The sequence below is a fragment of the Capsella rubella genome, unplaced genomic scaffold, assembly GCF_000375325.1.
Source record: "Capsella rubella cultivar Monte Gargano unplaced genomic scaffold, Caprub1_0 scaffold_8, whole genome shotgun sequence".
In the NCBI taxonomy this organism is placed as follows: domain Eukaryota; kingdom Viridiplantae; phylum Streptophyta; class Magnoliopsida; order Brassicales; family Brassicaceae; genus Capsella; species Capsella rubella.
In genome coordinates, this window is record NW_006238916.1 from 9103694 (window position 1) to 9127696 (window position 24003).

The following is a 24003-nucleotide window of genomic DNA, read 5'->3' on the forward strand; positions in this document are numbered from 1 at the left end:
TGAGTGATGAAGAGATAGGTTTAGAATGGTAAAGGAAGAAAACATCCCCACCTTAGTATTGCCAAACTTATTCAATTCCTTCTCATCAGATTTTACAGATCATTGAGGACCCCCACACACAAAGAGACAATCCATCTTTGTTTTCAAAATTTAAATTTTTGGCCCATCAAGTTTTATAATTGTATATATCATTTTCTTGTTAGGATGGATCTAAGAAAAATAAAACTAATCTACTATAGTTAGTAGCTTTTTACATATGATCTATCAATCACTCCCTTATTATAAAAACAAAACTTAAGATTTGGTGCATCTTATGAGATCCAAAAGTCATATATAATGGATCTACTACTTAGCACTATATACGCGTTTGTCATAAATTATCTAAAGAGATCATAAATATTTAGAGGTTATAAACTTCATATTTATCAAAGAAAAGTAGAAAACCAATTGGTAAATTAGTAAGGGCGAGAAAAGATGAAAAGAAATGATACTTTCACTTTTGATAGTTTCCATCCAAATGATACTCCATCCAGCCTTTACTTGTATAGATAGATTAACGGTAGGTTCTTAGTTACTGGACAATCACATGCCAAAAAAACTCATTTGTTTTCTTTTGGAGTAAGACTTTTAGTAAAATGTATATTACTATTGGTGGCAGACAAAATATGAATATTGCTATTGGCTAGTTTAACGGTAAGTTTCCAGCAGCGGAAAAAACGGTACATAAATGAATAGTACTCTTTTCATTTTTTTTACATGACTTTGCAGTTTGCATATCACTTCTCAGTCGTCTTGGCCTCTTTTGGCGTTTGCTTTTTCAGGCTCAAAAAAGATTTTGCCAACTTTTTCATTCCTTACCAAATTGGCTCAGTCCATCAATAAAAAAAAAAAGTTACACGAATCAAACACATATATAAAACATAACTTTTTTTTACTTTCCGAAATCTGTTTATCAATATGCATGCGTAGAATAATATTTTTTGTTTTTTTTTTATATATCTAAAGTGACAGAAGAGACTATATATGTCAGCTCTAATCTTGATGATCACGAATGATGTAAATGGCTGGTCCTTACTATAAAGGAGAGTGTTATGTTAAGGATACAATTGTAATTAATTAGTCATTAACCCTATGATTAACCCTCTATATATATTGTAAATACTCTCGATGAATAAGACAATACAATCTTAATTCAAACTTACCATATACGGTTACATATATGATTATTATTATTAGTTAACATTATAGCTCTATTACGATTAACCCAATAACCACTATACTAACGAACTTAAAAGTTGAAAAAGAAAAAAAAATAAATAAAAAAAAGACGAAACCAAAGATGGTTTGACCAGTTCTCTGTCATTGGAGTATTATAATGTTTGACTAGTTTTATATGTTCTGAGTTCTTGTCTTCTTAAAAAGCGAGCTAATCGGAGCCGTTGGATCATGGAAACGGAGATCGATGTGAGCAGAGATAGAGCCATAGTAGCTAGGCTAGCTCTCTGAGCTCTTAAAGGGGTTTTGTTCTTTCAGGTTCTCAAAAAAAAAGACAGCATGCGATCAATCTATATCTCCTTCGATATTTTAACACCTACCTATCTATACCTGGAGATATTTTACATCACAAACCCTAATCTAAATTAAACTTATTTTTTCTTGTTTAAGCCTTAAATAATTCTAAATCTTACACAAAGAAGGATGTGAATCTTATGCGCGCACACACAAAAATATTTAACCTAGAATAAGAGATTTTAACAAACAAATATATAAAACCTACATATGAATCGGATATTTCACATGAAATTAAAAGAAGAAGCTAGCTAGATCTCAAAGTGGACCAAGAAAAATTATTTAAGTTTTTTTTTTTGGGGGAAAATAAGTTATAAAGTATTTATTTTAAATAATTTAGTATATATAAGATTACAAAACGGGGGACTGAAAAAAAAAGAGGAGACAGTGGACGGCCGCCATATATAGTCATATAAGGTTCACATACAATGATGAATTGCCGAGAGAGTTTTTGTTCCTTCCTTCATATAGATCTCCGATTTTTGTAATATGGACAGATAATAAGTTATATATAATTTAGAAATATTCATATTTTAAAGAAAATATTCATATTTTAAAGAAAATATCCAAAACATTGACAAGTTGTAAATGAAGAGATTTTGGGGGGAGTAAACCTATTATTATTATTATTATTTTATCTGAATTTTACAAGCAAGGGGGGCAATATGGAGCATTCGAGATCTAACTCTTCTCTACCAATTGGTCTTGTCTCTTTTCCCAAATGAACATAAACATGATCTCATATTTGGAAAGTGGTCACACACTTCTCTTTACCGACAGAGTCGTTAACCCCGATCGGCTACCTCCACCTTTAAATCAAACCATTATAAGTAACAACTATTAACTAGATCGCATGCATATCTAATTATGCTTGTTTTGTTACTTTAAGCTATTCTATTAAACACAAAAGTATTTACACATAAAATTTCATAAAGTCATAGTTTAGTATATGAGATGAGTTTTAATGAGAAAATTATGTCAAATTATATCATTCGAATAAATTTTTCCCCTCAAAATTACCACCACAATGTCTATTATATCAACAAATATCACCAACTCATATGAGTAAGTACTATATGATATAGAAAATCTTACTAAACTTATAAAAATATTTCAAATCTTAGGAATACCTTTATCATAACTGTGTTGTTTGTCTATTTACTATGAAGGTGAGACGTATGTTGATTCGTGACATTGGTTTTGAATCTTGATCCGAACCGAATAAGCTAGGTTCTTAGTTTGACCAATGAATGAAATCAGTGATCTAGAAAGATTGAGAACTAACAAAATTAGCCAATTAGGGGTCGGTATCATTTGTTGCACATCAGGTAAGCCCTAATTAATTGCACCCTCTGAAACATATTAAAAGGAAAATAGTCAATTTGGAGTGATTATAAGATTATAACACATAGCTAAGGATCAAAATAAAATCTTAAAGTATATGCATAGATACAAAAGATTGTGATCCCAAAAAGAAATAAACGATAGAGAGATGGGCTACGTATGCGGCTTATAGATCACAATCTCCAAGAGAAGTAAACACTTTTGGAAGCAACAAGACAGAGATATGTGTGTATATGTATATATGTGTTTTGTATTATGATATGATGAATTATGTCAATTATAAGTGTCAGTACAAATGGAGTTATGTCCAACATTTTGGTACTTTTCATGACTTGTCTTTTTTTGTTTCTTCCCAATAAAATTTCCCCAAAGGGACCATAGATCTCATCTCATCTTAATGTGATATCACATCTCTCTCTCTCTCTCTCTAATCTTCATCGCCGTATCCTCTGTCTTGTGACAGATTGATTTGTGTGATGCGAAACTCTCCCCTCTCCCCTCTCTCGAATGATTCGTTTATTATCATCACAGATTTATTAAATACTTCATTCAATTTTCGATCAAATCATATGCGTCTGAGACTAGTAGAGAACAAAATATCTACATGTGGTGGTTTTGTCTCGATGAGCCTTGTGGATGATACATTCTAATCTAACTACGGTGTTGATTTTTTGTGTTTAACCAATTAACTGTTTACGCAGTAAGAAAAAGGAGGTTGAAACAAACTGTTAAAATTGTAATAAGTAATAACGATCGGTGGTGAACAAAATTTTGGTTTGGATATCATAAACTATTGTAACGGTAAAAAAAAAAAAGTTTTACAAAGTAGCATTAAGATAATTTTTCTGCTTAGTTTTACATTTAAATTTTTATTTGTTTCTGTATTATTTATCACATATTGTTATGTTAACGTTGATTGGATAACATTTAGAGATGTTCTAACCTTTTTTCTCACAATTGAACGTTTATTCAACCCTTCAAGCGAAGGAAGAGAAACAAAAAGATTATAATTTTAGTTAGTAGCATTTAAAAGAAGAAGAAGTTAGTAGTAAAAAATAAAAAATGAGTTTGGTCACACAATCTGGAGTGGATTCTCACTGATTTTGCCAAAATAAAAATTATAAAGCTTGAAAAAAATAAGACAAAACGTTTTTAGGCCCAGAAGACAGAAGTATAGTTTGAAGCCCGAATCGTTTTAAACTTGTAAGCCCGATAATCTCTTAGTGGTCCAAAGACCAGTTCACATATGACATAACAACAAACAAAAACTAGCCTAGAAGCATAATCTTACCACTTAAACTATTGTACTTCTATGCAGTTTATAACTCCTTGATCTATTAACCACAGCAATATTAGTCGACACGAGATCAGTATTTGCATATGTATAAATATTTTTGTTGTATTTTGTTTATTAATATTGTTTTAGTTTTGAATCAAGCGAACATATTTTCTTTTTCTTTTTTTTTCAAGCGAACATATTTTATGTAATAATACTGTTGAAACAAAGCGATGTTAAATTATTTTTTAAATTTCTTTTTATAAAAATAAAAATCTGTACAATTGAACAAAAAATTTAATTTAAGTTTTGCATAGTCACGTATTTAATTTCGTAATACATTTTTTAATTTGTTTTGATAAAATTCTAGAAGAGAAAATAATATTAAAGACTTTTTTTTGGGGAGACATCCATCGTAGAAATAAACTAGTTTGCTGTTAAAATGTGTTTGAAGCATAGAACTTGTTACATGATAGGGTTTAGATTTTTTTTTCTTTTTTTCCCCTTTTTTGATAAATGGATGGTTTTGAGAAGAAAGAACCAATACATTATTGATAAGATCTATCATAAAGAGTTTTTTCGAACTTGATCAAGCTTTTATGGACCCAATATTATTAAACTAGAAAAATTAGTTATCTACAAAACCTTTGGGCTTTGGATAAGATTAGTTTATGAGTTTATCCACGATGATTGTCCAGACATGAAAAAAATAGAGAGTCAAAGCTCGTAAGATTTATTCGAAATTATATCGTGGATATAATATGTAATGATTATCAAAGGAAATTAAAGAGATGTGTCACGTCTTCTTATCCTTAAAACACAGCAATAAGATGATAAAGATATACGTGGATTTCAATAATAACACACGTACGCCCCAACTAAACATATTACTCAATTCACAATCACATCACATCTACGATAGCAACGACAAGACAACGCGTTGTTTTCGTCCGTCACCAAATTGCGTTCATACGATCTTTGATATTCAATAAAAATATAATTAAGTTGAAAAGATGATCGCTGCAAAATATATTCCAAGAGTATTTGACTCCTCAGTGTGAACTTGGTTTTCACTTTCATATGAATTTTGTTAGATGAAATAAATAAGTAGTTAATGAACTTAATTATACTTTCTTCGTTTTAATATGTGACCGTGGAATTCTTCCTAATTAGTTGAAAGCTGAAAAGCATTTTAGTGTGTAAACTAATCAAAACTAAACTGAATAAATCAAAGGATTCGACTCTAAGTAATTTGGTACAAAACCTATAAGTCTTCACCTAATCGTTTAATATCCGATTCCGACTAGTTAACTATACAAAATCATTTGACTTGCAACCACTTAATCATTCATTAATAAACTAGCTTACAGCTATACTATACTTAGCTAATTTGGATGATATTTCTTGTAAGTTGAGCTAGAAAATAGAGTTGTTAACACTTGGTTTGGATGTCGAACTCGACGTTCAACTAATAACTTTTAAGATTTTTTCTCCTTCCCAACAACTAATAACTAAATGTGAACATTGTATGCATTACAAGTAACCAAAATAAATAAAAATCTAAAATCTAAAGTTGTAAACATATGAATAAAGTCTTAAGCAAATAGCCAAATTTGAACATTGTTTGAGTTACAAGCAAGAAAAAGAAGTATCTAAAAATGAGAGATGGAAATGCCTAATGGGTTAGGTAACTTTAGGTGAGCGTGGTGTGGTGTGGTCAAAGCAAAAAAACTGAGCCATGTTGTTGAGCCATAGTTGGACGGTGTGGATGTAGTCATGAACCACCATTGGCTCTGTGGTATATACGTGTTTGGCTCAGATAAACCGATCCAACTAACTAAAGTATTACACTTTTTGAGCCCCATATATATATTTTCCTTACATCACAAGCCTTTATGAGCCCATAATATAATTCAAAGTTTATAGGTGAAATATAGGAATGCACAAAATATTATTTCAGTATAATTTGTTTGTCTATATAGATTACCTCGGTTGGTTAAAACTTAAAAATTAGCTAACAAAACCTGAGTGTTTGATAAGACCATGGTTATTTATTCTAACGTACGGTCCATTTCTAAAGCTAAATATATATATATACATTTCTTCATTTTCTGATGACAAAAAAAAAATACATTTCTTCTTTTCTAATTGCTAATTGATATTGCTATGAACGGTTTATACTTGCACTTTCTATTAACAGGACAGATCACAGTGGATTGATGTGTGCGTGGTAACAGAATATCACTTTCATAATGATCTAATTTGAATATAATTATTGAGACAAGTTTAGTGACCGAAGAAACAACGCATTAGTTGAAACTTACATATTAATAAGTTGACAACAATCAATGATTGTTATATATAATCTATAAATTAAATGACTTAATTGTGTCACTACTTAAACTAATTAACTATGAAACCTCTCGATTAATCAAAGAAAAAACCAATTTAACTACAGTCCTCTCAGCGGCATAATTAACTGAATAGTATAACAAGGAAAAGTAGTTAGTTTATCCATGGACCACAAGCCGCCTGAAAGAGACACCATATGCAATATGCATATTTTTATATAGTTTTTTGGAACAACGACATTTTAATCACTATCATTAAAAATTATGTAAGCCTTTAATCAGTGATATAAAGTAATAAAGAAAGAGACGTAAACAATAGTAAAATAGTATTAAAAGATAAACTATAACAGTAAAGAGATAAATGATAGTCGCTTATTTTATTTTATTTTAAGGTTTATATAATATACTAGTATTTAATTTGTATCATTGTAGTGAAGCATTACCAATCAAACTCAACTCACTAAAACAAGAATTTTATATGATAATTTTATTTTATTACATTAATCAGCAATTAATCTCACAAATAGTGACCTTGAATATAAAAGATTTCCCTTTTCCATTCCAAACGGATAACATGGAATCTCATATAATTTCAGCACACACGCATACGATATTTCCTTCTTTTATTAATATACGATACAATGATATACATCATATATGCTTTACGTGAAATAATAACTAATCACTAATTATCATTAATTATATGCTACACATGCAATCTTATGTAACCTTTCTAGTTTACAACCAATATCTAAAAGAAATGTTGTTCTTGTTTTATAAAAAGTAAATTAATGATCTATCTTCAAACAAGGTTCGAGCTCAAATTTAACAACGTAGGAATGTTTTTTCTTTCTTTTCAGAAATATTTGTGTAATACCAAAGAAAAGTAAATACGTGATTAAGACAACTGACGTATAAGTCTAGCCTAAGTATCGGACAATGGAAGCTAAAAATTTGAAAATTCCATGTCCTTTCACAAAAACGTGGATTGGATAAATGAATTGGTTTCGTAGTTGAGTTAGTTACGTAACTATCATTTTAAACTTCTTATATTGAGTTTTTGTAGATAAACATCGTAATTCACATCCGTTATATGAATATTAAGATTTGGTGGTTGATTATGACATCGAAAGATTGAATATTCGATAACGCAAAATAAAATTGAATAATATATAGTATACTTCTTCTTTTCCCGTTGAAAATGATTTATAGACTTCGACACTTGGGGTCGTCCATAAACTACATATTTATCTTTTTTTTTAATATTAGGTAACGAAAGATTAGTTATCCAAATATAATAGGTGTAGAAAAAAAAAGATGAATATATAAGCAGAACCCACTTGTGACCCACTAGGACGAAACATATTGCCTGACGTGGCTAACTAATCTACTTGGCGGAACAACTGAATGAGAGACAATTATCCCGTCTGAATAATAATTTAAGGATCGAATCAGTAAAGTCTTCCACACACATAACATAACATAACACGTACGGTGAGGTGTGGAGGCACTTTTGTCTGAAAAACAAACTGTAGTTATTGTGGGTTCTATTTCCGGATAGATTGGTGCGAGTTTAAATAACATGTTATTTGTTACAAGCTCTCCCAAAACAATGGATCATACATACATCTTTAAGAATGTAGGTGTTATCTCACATTCAATCAGTTGAGTTTATTTGATGGTTATTTATTTAATTAAAAAAGAAAACGTAAGGTTAATAAGTAGTGCATATGCCCTTTTTCACGGGTTAAGATTTGATTGGAAGTACTATTGTATGGTAGAATGAAAAAATCTGATGGAATGCTAGTAATATACTAACCCACTAGACACTTGGTAACAATAATTGATCAGAGAGCCATCTCAATTATCAGAAAGCTACAAAAAGAGTCAACCGATTCTGATTATTAATTTGATTTAGCGATGGGTGCATGGAAGAATCTGAGATGCATGACTTATATTATTAGCCTTACTTTAATTAAAAAGCAAGATATAACTTAGTTTTCAAGCTACCGTTTGTTAACAACTACGATATTTGTTTTTTTCTTTCGTTATTCTTTTGAATAATTTCAAAGTTTAGTTTAAGATACTGAATTTATTATCTATATATATATGGTTTTGTCCACACAAAAAAAAACTATATCTATATGGTAAGTAGAGGCGTGTATATGCATGTCTAAAGGCCAGCCAAGCTAAGTCCGGTGGGAAGGTGGAGCTTTTAATAACGTCATGAATGCGGCAACTTGACTTGCGTTCTCAAGTCTCAAGAGTCAAATACGAAACCAAAACCAAAGATGTGAACTAATAAATCTCTCATCACATTGCTACAATCTTACATTATGAAGAATATTTCAATACAAGAAAAAAGTGCTACTATCCATACACAATGCCTTTTTGTTTTATATAATAAGATTTGATCGAATGTTTTGAGCAGGATTTTATACATTACTCTTTTTTTTTTTTTTTGAGAACGGCTTTTATACATTACTAAACAAGAGAAAAATAACTTATCAACCCCTCATTTTAGGTGATACGTATAAAATATTAAAAATAAGAATCTGTATTAATTAATGGCCCTTAATTAATTATAAGTGCAATTTTTCATATCACATACTACTAATTGCTCTTGATTTTTTGTTTTATTTTTTACAATTTAATTAATAACTTATCAACCCATCATTTTAGGTGATACGTATAAAATATTTAAAATAAGAATCTGTATTAATTAATGGCCCTTAATTAATTATAAGTGCAATTTTTCATATCACATACTACTAATTACTCTTGATTTTTTTCTTCTTTTTTTTGTTACAATTTAAAATTGCGAGTTTCATCATCAAAAATATTTTTATGATTTTTTTTTTTTTTGTAACTCACTTTCACACAAAATAAGAATCGCTATGCAGAAATTTGAGTTTTATTTTAATTATTTGTTGAATAATTTTGATTTTTGAAATTTATAATTTTTAGTAACAAAAAATTCAAGCATCTTTAACACCCCCCTCATCTCATGGGTGAACCACCTAGTCAATAACAAAACAAACAAAAACATATTAAAAAGTTGAAGAAAATGAAAAAAAAAAAAAAAAATGAAAATAGTAGGTTTGTGACGTTTCGAAGTCACCCGCACAAAGAAAAGAGGATTAGACTCTCTTCTATCTTTAAATCCCCTTCCCAGAATAGAGAAGAAGAAGAAGAAAGATATATACACTCCATTAATACTATACACATACACATCTCTCTCTCTCTCTCTCTCCTTGTGTATATATATAACATTCCAAAACAATCATTTAATCCAAACCCAAAAATATCCTCTTTTAACAGAATTTTTATTTCAGTGGAATCTTCTCTTCTTCTTCTTCTTCTGTAAAGATAATCAAAAGAAAAAATGGGATTGAATTTTAGAGATAAATCCTGGATTCTTCTTCTTCTTGGGATTCTTTGTTGTTCATCATTGATTTGTATAGTTGAAGCATCAGTTTCTTATGATCGCAAAGCTGTGATCATCAATGGACAAAGAAGAATCCTTCTCTCTGGTTCCATTCACTATCCAAGAAGCACCCCTGAGGTAATCATAAAATCTTTTTACTCACATTTTTATAATTCAATGTTTATAAAATTTTGATGATTTGGAGTTTTTTTTGTTGTTGTTATATAACTCCTGATTAAAGTTTTCATATTTTTCTCTCTGTTTTCTGAAATTGGTTGGCTTAGTTTGAGGTTCTGTAATGTGTTTCATTTCCAAGCTTTTTTCCTTCACATGGGTTTTGCTTATTATCTACATAATATGTCCAAAAAATATTGTTTTTAAATATTGAAACAAATGGTTTTAAAAAATTCACAAGAAATTAATTGATTCATTGAATGCTCTGTGTTTTGTGTGTGTAGATGTGGCCTGGCCTTATACAGAAAGCCAAAGAAGGAGGCTTGGATGTTATTGAGACTTATGTTTTTTGGAATGGCCATGAACCTTCTCCTGGACAAGTTAATATCTTTTTTTTTATTTGATTTTCTTCAATCACAAGTCAACATCTCTTCTAACTTTATTATTACTTTTCTTTCTAGTATTATTTTGGAGACAGGTATGATTTGGTTAAGTTCATCAAGTTGGCTCACCAAGCTGGTCTCTATGTTAATCTCAGAATTGGCCCTTATGTTTGTGCTGAATGGAACTTCGGGTAAACAATATAACAAACTCACTAATTCCCTCCTTTATTTGAACAATTAAAATGATTGGTTATCAAATTTCCTCTTTCAAAAAATATATTTTTTTTGATGGTTTTGTAGGGGATTTCCGGTTTGGCTCAAATTTGTTCCCGGTATGGCTTTTAGGACCGATAACGAACCTTTCAAGGTTTGAAACTCTCTAAACAAAAACTCACTTTTTCCCTCTCATAGTATTAGTGTTTTTTTTTGTCATACTCTGATTGGATGATTTTGGTATTAATTATATATATAATTGATCTTTTTTTTTTTGAAAAGGCTGCAATGAAGAAATTTACTGAAAAGATTGTATGGATGATGAAAGCAGAAAAGTTGTTTCAAACTCAAGGAGGACCAATCATTCTTGCACAGGTTTGTTACATTCAAATATCATAATTAGTCAATGATTTAAAGATATACTTATATGGCTCAAATTACAAGCTTTTATTCTACATATTAATACATATAACAAAAAAATTGGACAGATTGAGAATGAGTATGGTCCAGTGGAATGGAGTATAGGAGCACCAGGAAAGGCTTATACGAAATGGGTAGCTCAAATGGCATTAGGACTCTCCACAGGTGTTCCATGGATTATGTGCAAGCAAGAAGATGCTCCTTCTCCTATCGTACGTTTTTTTCATTTCACTTTCTTTCTAATCTTATATATATTTGGCTAAACTACAATATATAAAACTTTAAAAAATGTTTTTGTTTCGCTACAGAAAAAGTCACAAGTTTTTGCTTTTTGATCTTAAAAGTAGCAAGTACCAAACCGGGTTTTGACTTTTGGAGGTTTTCTTCGATAGCCGTTGACTCGGGTTTATAACTTACCAAAATATATGATCAACCTAATGTAATCTCTTTAAATGGTTTTGAGTTTTTATGTTCTTGATGGTTGGAATTTAGTTTCGGGTTTTTGAAATCATTTAAACCATAATTTGGATCCATTACGTCTAGATCAGTTAGATTTTTTACCATTGCTTGTGAATTCTCTTTAATTCCTCTCTTTTTCCCCTTTGATTATTTTTACTGATGTAAGAAATGAAAACTACAGATAGACACATGCAATGGCTATTACTGTGAGGATTTCAAACCAAACTCAAGTAATAAGCCGAAGATGTGGACTGAGAATTGGACTGGTTGGTAAGTCACTATATCAATTTGCCTAGAAAATCATTTCAATACAAATTATAGATTATATTTAACTTTCAAGACAAGGAAACCACTGTTTGAAATCTGTAAATTAAAATCTCAGGTACACAGAGTTTGGAGGTGCTGTACCGTATAGACCAGTAGAAGATATTGCATACTCTGTTGTACGATTCATAGCAAAAGGAGGTTCCTTCGTCAACTACTATATGGTAAGTAATATAAAACAGAGTTACATAATAAACATATGTATCCGTTGCACGACTTGGCTTAATAATGTGTGTTTGTTTATATATCTTTTTATAGTATCATGGAGGTACAAATTTCGACAGAACAGCCGGTGAGTTCATGGCTTCAAGCTATGACTACGACGCTCCTCTTGATGAATACGGTAACTAACCAAAACTTTAAAAACAAAAGACAAGAAAATATTTCTGAATGATTAATTAATCTAATTATGTTTACTTCAAATAGGCTTACCAAAAGAACCAAAGTACAGTCATTTGAAAGCATTGCATAAAGTCATCAAACTCAGTGAGCCAGCTTTGGTTTCTGCTGATGCTACTGTCACATATCTTGGAGCTAAACAAGAAGTAAAGATCAAAGCTTATTTAAACTTGTAGTTATGTTAGATTTCAAATGAGAAAGGAACCTTATGATTTTGACTGTTGATTTCAGGCTCATGTGTACTGGTCTAAGTCGTCTTGTGCTGCGTTTTTATCAAACAAAGATGAGAACTCTGCTGCGAGAGTTATGTTCCGTGGATTCCCATATGATTTACCTCCTTGGTCAGTTAGTATTTTACCTGATTGCAAAACAGAGTTTTACAACACTGCAAAGGTAAGACAGAAAAAAAGAAACTTATTTGTCAAGGATGCTTCCTTCTTGATCTTTAGATTGAATTGACCATCTGTATTTTTTTGTATAAACAGGTTAAGTCACCAGGCATACACAGGAATATGGTTTCTACTGGTACCAGATTCTCTTGGGGATCATACAACGAAGGTACACCTTCTGCGAATGAAGCTGGTACGTTTGCAAGAAATGGACTTGTGGAACAGATAAGCATGACTTGGGACAAATCTGACTATTTCTGGTATCTAACAGAGTAAGTATCATAACATCAAAACTCTCTTTGTGTCTGTTTTAGTCTTTGAAATGATACTCAGGCTTTGTTTGTTTTTGTGGTTATATTTTACTCAGCATTACAATTGGTGCTGGTGAGAGGTTTCTGAAGACTGGTGATTTCCCGCTGCTTACCGCTATGTCAGCTGGACATGCTCTTCATGTGTTTGTCAATGGGCAGCTTGCAGGTAATATAAGAGCAACAATAGACGCTTCTCTTGTCTTGTCTCGTGTTGTTTAGTTTTGTAACTTGACAGCATTTCTCTGTTTTCAGGAAATGTTTATGGAGGCCTTGAGCACACAAAAGTAACATTTAGCCAGAAGATCAAACTACATGCAGGTGTCAACAAGCTTGCTCTGTTGAGTGTTGCAGTGGGTCTCCCGGTTAGTTCCTGATGATATACTCCAGCTCCCTTTATAAACCAGTATTAGTGCCAAGAAGACAATTAGGTTCTGAGCTTTTGTGATTCTTGGTTTTCTTGCAGAACGTTGGTACGCATTTTGAACAGTGGAACAAAGGAGTTCTTGGTCCGGTTACACTGAAGGGAGTTAACTCCGGAACATGGGACATGTCGAAATGGAGATGGTCCTATAAGGTTCTTCCTGAAAAATCAAAACCAACTTTAAGTTTGAGTTTCCTAGCAACAATAACGAACCAATCATAATAATGGATTTGAATTTTATCTGAACAGATTGGTGTAAAGGGTGAAGCTTTAAGTCTTCATACCAACACAGAGAGTTCCTCTGTAAGCTGGAGTCAAGGATCATTTGTGGTAAAGAAGCAACCATTGACCTGGTACAAGGTAAGAGAAACAAACACAACTACGCAAAGGATTAATATCATATCTAGATTTGACACAATAAAAAACTGAAAAAGAACCATTCTTCTGTTTGGTTGCAGTCTACTTTTGCCACACCAGCAGGAAATGAACCATTGGCTCTAGACATGAACACAATGGGGAAAGGTCAAGTTTGGATAAATGGTAGAAACATTGGACGTCACTGGCCGGCATATAAAGCTCAAGGATCTTGCGGACGTTGTAACTATGCTGGAACTTACGACGCAAAGAAATGTTTGAGTGATTGTGGTGAAGCTTCACAAAGATGGTACCATGTACCTCGTTCTTGGCTAAAGTCTCAGAACCTTATAGTTGTGTTTGAAGAGTGGGGTGGTGATCCTAATGGAATCTCACTGGTGAAAAGAACATGAAAAAAGCTTCTTCTGATTCCGAGTTTTCAGGACAGAACAAAGCTTGTTTGTCTACCTCTCTCTGGCTTTGCTTTGAAGATAGAGACAGAGCTGGAAAAAAAAAAAAAAGAATAACATGAATTTGTGCAGTTATTACAAGAATTATACAACCTGTATATGTATATTACTACTACTGGTCATCAATGACTAAATAAATTTCACAGAAATAATACAAATGAGTGTTTTGATTTTGGCTTTGTTCAATCGTCTTCTGAAGTTGATGAACCTACAGCTATATCTTGAATCCTTGATCTTCCGATCTAATGCTTATTGGGCCTTCAACAAGGCCTAATTAGATATCCATTAGCTGATTGAAAACGTACGTTAGATGATAATAACATGTAAAAACTCTAGGGATTGATCTGTAAATAAAGCATTCTTACTTTCACGAGGGTTAATAGTTTCCGTATTTACAAAATAGCCCATGAACCCTAGGAGCATTTAGTACTGAATTACTAAAATGGTCACATTAAACCACTTAACTACTAACTAGGCCTATTCTTCTACTACCATATTTACTACTATTATTAACAACAAACGTGTAAATCATTTCCACCTTTTCCCCCATAATTACCCTCCCGGAAATGACCAAACTACCCCCAAATAGCTTTGCTTTTTCCCAAAATACGACAAACCGGTCAAACACAGTCTTCATTCGCCTAGAAACCTCGCCAGCAAATCGTCGTTCCACTCACACTCACTCGCTCTCTCCTCGTTTGTGCTCCACGCGCCGCCGTATTCGAAACAGCAACCGAATAGACCACTGGCGTCTACGCTCGCCATGGCGGAAGCGTCACTGTCCGAAAACGAAGGTCCACAGCTCTCTTCGTTGACGTTGATCGTGATGTAACCGGAAGATGACTGAACAACCACCGGGATCGCGTAAGGATCGTCGATGAACCTCACTCTGAAACTGCCCTCTCCGGGAATGTTGGTTCCTTCGATCTCCGTCGTCGTCATTGTCGGTGAAGATGACTCAACGAGACTCATGATTTCATCAGGCGTATACTCGTCGTCTTCTCCGTCGACGACTAGCGTATCAGTCGTTGTCGTTGTCACTTCCTTCTCCGCCGTCTCATCTTCTTTCTTCCTCATCTCTTTTTCCATTTTCTCTCTTTTACCACAACTCAAAAGAGAGGAAGAAGAACTAAAAAGAAAGAGGCCGTACAAACACACTGTTGTGATATTTGTTTTTGTTCTTGCACAATTTATATAAAGAAGTGTAGACATATATACTATATATATACATGGGAAATTAAATACAACATATTTTGTGATAATATCCATAAAATACAGTGAATTGAGTCCTGTAAGTGGGTCAGAACGATGGAAATTATTAAGTCTAAATCAAATATATTATCAGCTGTCGTCTTTTTTTTTTTTGTTGAAAATATGTTACACGTTTTTAATAATATGATTTTATTAGAATTTTGTTTAGGTAAAAGTCCACCAAGAAAAAATATAAAGACAAAGGAACAAGTGTCTTAAGTCTTCTTCCTAACTCGTGATGAGAATAATAATAATGTTGATAGTTTTTGTTGCTTCTCATATGAATGATAATAAAACATTTTAACATTCATATTAAATAGATTTTTTTCTTTTATATAGTTTTACGTTGAAAATAAAAATTAAAGATATCGAGTAAAAGGTATGGAAAAGTAAATGAGGAGTTACCAAAATTAGGAAGCTGGTCGGTGAGTAAATTTACAATACACTTTACTAGTTGGACTTTTCTCTGATAAAAACCAAAAGTGGGTGGATATTTTTCTTTATTGGTTTGTTCTCTTTCAACACCAAAAGAAAAATAAAATAAGATAATAAAAAAAAACGAAAAGACAGAATTGGTTGATGTGAAAAGACATTAATAGGGTCTTGAATTGATATCGGAACTTACAGGGACGTGCCATCTGTTTGGTCACTGTGTACAGAGTAAGAGAGATGATGAGAAGTGTACAGTTTTTTCTCTTTTGTTTTTCCCATCGCAGCGATGCGACGCTGACTCTCTCTTCGCTTCCCAATTACTATTCTCCCTTGCATCGATGCACACACACTTTTTATGATTCCATTGGTCCAAACGCAACCAATCTGAATGTGAATGGCTTTATGGGCCTTAAAAAGCCTCTTCTTACTGAAGAGATGTTAAATTTAAAACCAGGTTTTGTATTATTCGAACTCGTAGTCTGTGTACCGGAGTTGTGAAAGGAAGTTGCTTGCTTCATTCTGTTGACATAAAACGTGATATGTACATTCAAATTAGTTTAAATAGAATCTCTTGTTTCTCTTCTAAGATACAAACATCTCTTTTAACTAACTGTTGATCCCGGGAAATGATGACCTCTCTTGGTTTTCCCGATTAACTGGTTTCCACTTCTAGGAGGCAAAGAGTTGCTTGTACGACAAGGCAGCCCAGCTTTCCTTCCGTCTTTTCAACTTACAAGAGGCAATCAAATCTGCAACTGGCAAAAGATCGTTTCAACGCGAACCGGATCGTAACATAACTGTTGGTGTCCCGTGTTCACTCAAGCTTCCGGTTGATAATCTCCTCATCTTTTGCCAGAATCTCTTGCCCCGTCCTGAGGCCAAGGGACCTGAGTTAGACTGTCTCTCGAACCTCCCTGAACCCGTGTACACTTCCGATGCAGAAAGTCCTCTCTCTGTGTCAGGCTCAGAGTCATAATTCGGTAGCAACGGATACCGGGCCATCCTCCCTGAGCCTTCACCACATGAGCTCCCAGCTCGAGTGTCATCTCTCAGATCGTCTTGAGTGATTGAAGTTACAGAGTTAAGTTCCTTAGCTTCATCACATTCGTTGCTGACAAGTTTCAAAGCTTGCACTACTTCTCCCATGAAAGGACGGTGCGATACTTCTGGTTGAACGCACATGGAAGCTATTGCCGCGACTTTAGCTATGCTATCGAATGAGATCTCGGGTCCCAAAGACTGGTCTATAATAGCTGCAAGCCCTTCTGTACTTGTGAGAAAAGACCGAGTCCATGAAACTAAGTTCTCTTGTCCTGGTGGTTGAGACATATCCACAGGTTTCCGCCCTGTAAGTAGCTCAAGAAGCACAACTCCGTAGCTATACACATCACTCTTTACCAAAAGATGACCTGTCATAGCATATTCTGGCGCCACATACCTATAAGAAAAAGCAACATGTATATATTAAATTTGACAGGAAACAAAGCAGTTTGAAGCAGTTTGTACCGTTTCTGGTTTTTATATTCTTACCCAAAAGTTCCCATAACTCGCGTTGATATATGTCTGTTATCTTCATCATCAAGGGCGTTTCGCGCTAATCCAAAGTCTGATACTTTAGGCGTGAAATCGTGTTCAAGCAAAATGTTGCTGGACTTGAAGTCTCTATGTATAACTCGCGGGCTCGAGTCTTCGTGTAAATACGCTAATCCACGGGCTGCACCAAGAGCTATCTTCAACCGAGCATCCCAATCTAAAGGCGAAGATTCTTTATCGATCCCTGAACAAGAAACAGAAAGAAAACAAGAGATTTGCTTCAAAGATAAGCAAAATAAACGGAACGAAACCATATCAAAATAACCTAACTACAATAAACTAATTCATTTCACGTTTTCCATGTCCAAACAAACTGTAACTGCAACAAAATCGAAACCAAAACCATATCTTATCAAACCAGACGATATACAGTTTTCATTCACTTTTTAGCTATAAACCAAAAATCTGAAAACCAAAGACCAGACTGGGGTGTTTAAGCTCGGGAAACATACCGTGGAGGTGAGATTCAACACTTCCATTTGGTATTAGTTCATAAACCAGGGAACGGTTACGATCTTCGATACAAATACCAATCAAATTCACGAGGTTTCTGTGATGAAGACGACTAAGCATTTCCACTTCGGCTAAGAACTCTCGGCTACCTTGCTGGTCATCTCTCTTCAATACCTTAACTGCCACTTTAGTTCCGTCATCAAAAACACCTTCATAAACCCTTCCAAATCCACCTTCACCAAGAACCCTAGATTCATCAAAGCTATTAGTAGCTTTCATTATTTCGTTTGCAGTGAATGTCTTTGCAGAGAGAGTAAACGGAGCAATGCTTGATTCAAATGACAATGAAGTTGAGCTAAACCGGCTTCCAGTTAAAGATCTCGCAGAGCCTGCAAATTCAGCTTAGTTATTTCCTGTTTCTCCCAATAGTAACGGCAGTAGTAACAGTGGTGCCTAATCTGGTTTAGCAATCGAAATCAAAACATAGAGAAATGAATCCTTTTCTATTTTGTTTCCCGTGTAAAAACAATAACTCAAACCATACCAAACTGAAAATGAAATCAACATTGAAATTTCTGAACTTAAACATACATATTTTAAAAAGCCAAATTTTAAATTTCTTTGAAATTTGATACCAACGATGAATAAACAGATTAACATCGAAAGGTCTTTGAAAAGCTTCATAAGTAAACACATATTTTTGAAAATACCAACTCCAAACTGAAACCTAAACTGTATCAACCAAACCAAATGGTATTCAATTTCTATTCAGTTTTATATCTCATAAAACGCACCGAATGCCAGATTAAGCTATAGAGTAACGGTATATTTACCTGATGGTTTCGAGAGGGAAGGTAGCGGGCGAGCAAGTGGAGCTCTTTTAGAAAGGCGCCGCCGATCTCTATGTCGCCGGAAAACCAAGAACCAAACGATAACGAAACATAATCCGATGAAAGCAGCTGCGGATAAAACAATCACAGAAATAGTTCCAGCATTGAGCTCTTTCTTTCGTAGCTTTTTCGGAACATCAACTCCATACGGTTTGACTGCCCTTCCATTATTATAACCGGAATAGGGTCCTTGATCTATAATGGTCATACCAGATGTTGGCGGAGAAGCCGGTAAACCAGGATAACGCACGTAAACAACCTCATACTTGCCAAAGATTGGTTCATCTATGTAGACTTTTTTACTCCAAAATCTCTGGTAAGTCAGCATTGCAGTCAAGTTATCAAATTTATCACCGAGCGGGACTAAATCGATAAGAACAATGGATTTCTCAGGTTGTTCGCTAGCCGCGTTAGCTCCCATTATACGGACTTGGCTCTGTTTCATGAAAACTCCGGCACTGACTTCCCTAGCAAATTCTGAAACCATCGGGAAAAAATCGTAAAGGGCCATGCTAAGCCGTAGCTCAACCTGAATTGGCCAGACACATCCACAAGGAGATCCCGGAGGTGTGTTTGTGTATGGTTCCATGCAAACAGTTGAAGAACAATCTGCAGAACGCAACAGCATAAATTGGTTTACAAGAACCCCAAAAAGACAGTTTGTCTTTCCCAAAATAACCAAAAAAATCTCTAAGAACCTGAATTAGGGGGAGGAGGAGGAAACGCTTGAAGCGGTGGACCGAGTGGGAATTTCCGAGATTTTGAAGGTCTTGAAGAGGACCTGAGAGGAAAAACTTTGGAGAAAAAAACATACTTTAGGATTTCACATCAAGCAAAGTGGTTTAAGAAAAGAACAGATATTGCCAATTTGTAGTTGGAAATATTATGAGCGGAGAAGTCAAACCTTGGGTTGGAGAAGGTGCTGGAGTCGGGGAGATGCGTTGCATAGAGGAAGAGATTGGAGCGTGAGCAGGAGAAATCAAAGAAGCAGGAATGGGAGGAGAAGTCATTGAACCTATAACAGCAAAAGATAGGAAAAAGAGAGAGAATTAAGGTCACCGGAAGTGTGATTACTGGCCAGTCTAAGTATCTCAAAGGATATTGTCAAGTGGAAACCTTTACGGTGGTTTGACTTCTTTGGAGATACGATTTGTGGCGGTGGTGGTTGTGAAGGAGCTGGACTATTTGTGATCTCCTTTCGTTGTTGATGATGTCGATGGTTTGAAGGTAGAGGAGGAGGAGGTGAGGATGGAGAATGGCGGTGGTGTACATTACTCGGAGTAGAAGCTGGTGGTGGCGTAGTAGATGGAGATGTATGAAAGTGTCCATTAAATTTTGGGGATGCGGGAGCAGGAGCTATTGAAGGAGGAGAAGCTGCGAGGTAATGATAACGTCGATTTAGTCTTCTTGTCGTACGGAAATAACAGTAACTTATATGATTGATGCCCTGAAATCTAACCTTTATGTGGGAAGACAGGCAATGGTTTAGCAGTTTTATTTGATGGTGCAGCACCCGGACTTCTGTTATCATCTCCATTATCACTGGACGGTGGATGTTTTACTGGATTTGCAGCATGATCTACAAAATAGGAGGGAGTGTTCATATCCTAGATATGGTTTTTCTTTAACGGATAAACACATTCAAAAGTTGAGCAAACCTGGTGAGACAGCAGGAGATTCGATCGGAAAAACCGGGTGGGTAGTCGGGGGACTTCTTGGTGGAGATCCCTTCGTTGGAGTCACGGTGGGAGCTGCACGGTGTGAGAAAGAGACCAGATGATAATACAAAGACATTTTCGTAAGAATGTGATAATACTGACTAATAAAGTAATTCTGCAACCACATACCAGGTGATCTAGAGGGTCTTAACTTAGGTATAACAGGATGGACTGGCGGTGAAATTTCAATCGATATTGTTGGTGGCGATGCAACTGATTCAGAGACCACAAACGCGTTGATGCCATATAAAAAGTGAAACAAAAATCCAAGTAATGGGTGAGCAAAACATGAGACTATACCAGGAGCAATAGGCTTTTCAACAGGAGGCTTGTGATTATTAGAAGCATTTCTAGGAGGTACAATGCTCGATGTGGGCGGAGGCAGAGCCACAGATGGAATTGGAGGAATATCCGAAACAGGTGATGAAACCGGGCCTGCGAATTAGACGGCATTGCAAGTTAAAAGATTCATGAAAGAATGGTAAAGTTTCAAGATTCGAGTTTAAAGACTTGAGAACATTGCAAGCTAAAAAAGTTCAAGCTTTCAATTGGTATATATGTCAGGAAGTCACCATATAGACATACCCGGAGTAACTTTGCCTGAGAAAAGAGGCTCCTTTGGTGCATCTCTTGGAATGAACTGAGGTGGTGAAGCAATCGGTGCAATGGGTTGAACCGGAGGTGGATTTCCTGGTAAATCCTTCACAGGTACTGTAGCTGGAGCTGAATTAAGAATCAAAACCCAACAAAATTTGAATTCTAGCTTCCTTTTAGTTTCAAAAGTGCCTACAAAGTGTTCGATTAATTGTCTCTAAGAGATCAACACTTCAATCCTAGTAAAAGATGTATAATATACCTGGAGCAACAGGAACCGAGACAACAGGCTCACCGGTCGGTGCTTCACTTCCGACGGAATCTGACGGTGGTGGAGCTGTCACGTCAGCTACAGGAGGAAGAGACGGTTGAGAAGCTTTAGACGGTGGCACATTGCCGGATTTGTGAGATTCAGGTGAATTACTCGGTGCTTGACCAAACCCTTTTGAAATTCCCGGTAATGGAGACGGTGGTGATGATATAGGAGATAACAAATCTAATCCTGAGTCAGTTAAACAAAATTTGAGATCTTTCAAAAATAAATCAAAAATTTCCTCAATTTCGTCAACAAAAGCTAGTAGTTGGATTTTATGACTCAATTTTTTAGTCTACACGAAATTATAAAACTTTCACATTATAAAATCGCATTGTGTTTGTAATAAAGTTTCCTTTTTTTTCCTCAACACTAGTACAGTTGCAAATTTACCAAATTGATCAATCTGAGTCTAATCCATAATGAAAAAGTGAAATACAAATAATAATTGCCTTTTTTATTAGGGCAAATGAAATTTAAGAAAGAAACAAAAAAAAGCAGACCTGAGGAAGAAGAAGAAGAAGAAGAAGAAGCAGGAGCTAGAAGCGATGAGAGAAGAGAGATCCTAAGGAGGAGAATAAAAAACTCCATTCCATAGAAGAGATGAAGGTTCCTCGATGATCACGAGGAAGACTGAAAAGAATTGATGGGTTTGGGGTAATCTTGAAGCTCTCCAAGTTTAAAGCAATCGGAGTGTTGTGGCACAAGCAGAAGATATGACTTCAAACGCAAGAAGATGAAAGCAGAGAGAGCAAAAGGAACAGTGAGAAATAAGCAAAGGAATGATTTTTTTTTCTTTTTTTTTTTCCTTTAGATTTTAAATGTTCTAAACAAAAGAAAAATAGAGAAATTAAAGACAGAAACGAGTTTGGTGGAAGAGAACGGTAGTAATCAAAAGGGGTCTCTGCAATTAATCTCTCATCTTCTCATGTTTGAACAAAAACGTTTTTTATTTTATTTGTTGGGTGTTTATTTCTTCTCTCATTTGGTCAAGAGAGAGATAGATCAAGAGAGAGAAGGAGATTTGATTTAACAGAAAAGGTGGGATTTTTGAAGAAGGTAGTGGGATAGTGTCAATGGAGGAAACTAGTGTTTGTGTGTGTGTGTTGTCTGAGAGAAGAGCCTAGTGGGGTTTTTGACCCATTTGTTTATTATTGACCTTTTTATTTTGTGTGTGTGTGTTTGCTCCGTTTGGGTTGAAGAAGTGAATTTAATTTAAAATTATTTTTTCTCCATGAAAGTGTTTATGTTAATTAGTCAATACATTTCCTACACATATGCATGTTATAATTCATTGGGAGATATGTGAAGAGAGCGTTTCCCAAAACATAAAACTACAATTTTTTTGACGTTTAAATTTAATTGTAGTGTGAGACAAAAGATTGATATTTATGTAAAAATATCTATATGATTGAATCTTTAAGTTTGATTAACCAACCACCATTTTTTTGTTTTTTGGAACTTGTTAATTGGTAAGAAAAAAAGGGTAAGGTTATATCATGTCCTTTAGATAAGATTAGTAAAAAGCTAAACCTACTTTTTAAGATACTTATTTGTCACTTTTTGAAACATTTTAACAACATAAAATATATTTTGTTTATTTTGAGCATGGTTTCTGTAAATTATCAATTTTTTCTGTCGTCTAAATCAGTTTTCTATATATATATGTAGGACATGGGTCTAAACAGTAGAAGTTGTCTCCGATTGAAATTATTAACCAAACACTTGGAAGCATATCTTATTGGAAAAAGATTTTCATGTCCCATTTGGTAACAAACGCAAATGTGTAAATTATATATTTAAAAGATTTTTGGAACCAAGTTTTTAAAATGATTAATAGTGTTGAAAATACCCTAAATTGACGCATGACTAAATTTTTATATATTTTTTGAAAATACACTAATGATGAATCTTAGTGGAATGGATTGAAATCTGTTTTGTATTGTAAAACTTGTTGAATTTTAAAAATAAGGAATCCAATGAGGGGACAAAATTAGGCGGATCCTCTATTTCATTAATCCAAAACCTCACCAAAAAATGACAAAGAAAAAGTTAGATTATTATGAAACCGATTTATTATTTTTAATCATATTAGCATAACTATAATGTCCATAACCATAACATAACATCATATATATATATATATATATATATATATATATATACGTACGTAGGTTTAATTTCCTTCATATCCAAAAATAACAAATCAAACCTTCTTAGTTTTAGGATACAAGTTTCGTATATTCTTTTTTTATCTTTCATTCCCTTCACAAGAATCACAACGTTGTTTTCATATCTTTTACTTTGTTTGCTTTATGAAATGAAAGAAAAAAAGGTATGGTTGTGAAACCGATAGCAACAATTCACTTTAATTGATAGGCACAACAATAGCACCGACGTACCATCTTCTATATACATAATTCCATCAAACTAAAATGGAAGTACTCAATAAAATTATTGAGTATTGATCACACG

The 24003-nt window shown here is 34.0% G+C and overlaps 3 protein-coding genes across 3 annotated transcripts; 1 reads left to right on the top strand and 2 right to left on the bottom strand.

Annotated features, from left to right (window-relative positions):
- The first annotated feature begins 9750 nt into the window (after window positions 1–9750).
- On the top strand, window positions 9751–14456 carry LOC17874725 (beta-galactosidase 4). Its single transcript, XM_006280018.2, has 17 exons — window positions 9751–10105; window positions 10426–10521; window positions 10603–10715; window positions 10825–10891; window positions 11020–11112; window positions 11226–11369; window positions 11798–11886; window positions 11999–12104; window positions 12199–12283; window positions 12367–12485; window positions 12571–12732; window positions 12825–13000; window positions 13096–13205; window positions 13292–13401; window positions 13503–13613; window positions 13710–13820; window positions 13919–14456. Exons 1-17 carry the CDS (start codon window positions 9926–9928, stop codon window positions 14225–14227), a joined length of 2181 nt encoding a protein of 726 aa, XP_006280080.1. The 5' UTR covers window positions 9751–9925; the 3' UTR covers window positions 14228–14456.
- A 167-nt stretch (window positions 14457–14623) lies between these two features.
- On the bottom strand, window positions 14624–15456 carry LOC17876491. The gene has a single exon (XM_006279682.2). The coding sequence runs from the start codon at window positions 15371–15373 to the stop codon at window positions 14918–14920; it is 456 nt and encodes a 151-aa protein (XP_006279744.1). The 5' UTR covers window positions 15374–15456; the 3' UTR covers window positions 14624–14917.
- A 1003-nt stretch (window positions 15457–16459) lies between these two features.
- On the bottom strand, window positions 16460–22638 carry LOC17876481 (receptor-like serine/threonine-protein kinase ALE2). Its single transcript, XM_006279854.2, has 14 exons — window positions 22032–22638; window positions 21478–21717; window positions 21207–21344; window positions 20922–21056; window positions 20751–20834; window positions 20562–20654; window positions 20363–20482; window positions 20020–20277; window positions 19808–19918; window positions 19602–19697; window positions 18847–19512; window positions 18013–18402; window positions 17498–17744; window positions 16460–17405 (listed from the first exon to the last, which is right to left on the bottom strand). The coding sequence occupies exons 1-14, from the start codon at window positions 22117–22119 to the stop codon at window positions 16739–16741; spliced, it is 3333 nt and encodes a 1110-aa protein (XP_006279916.1). The 5' UTR covers window positions 22120–22638; the 3' UTR covers window positions 16460–16738.
- Between the last annotated feature and the right edge of the window lie 1365 nt (window positions 22639–24003).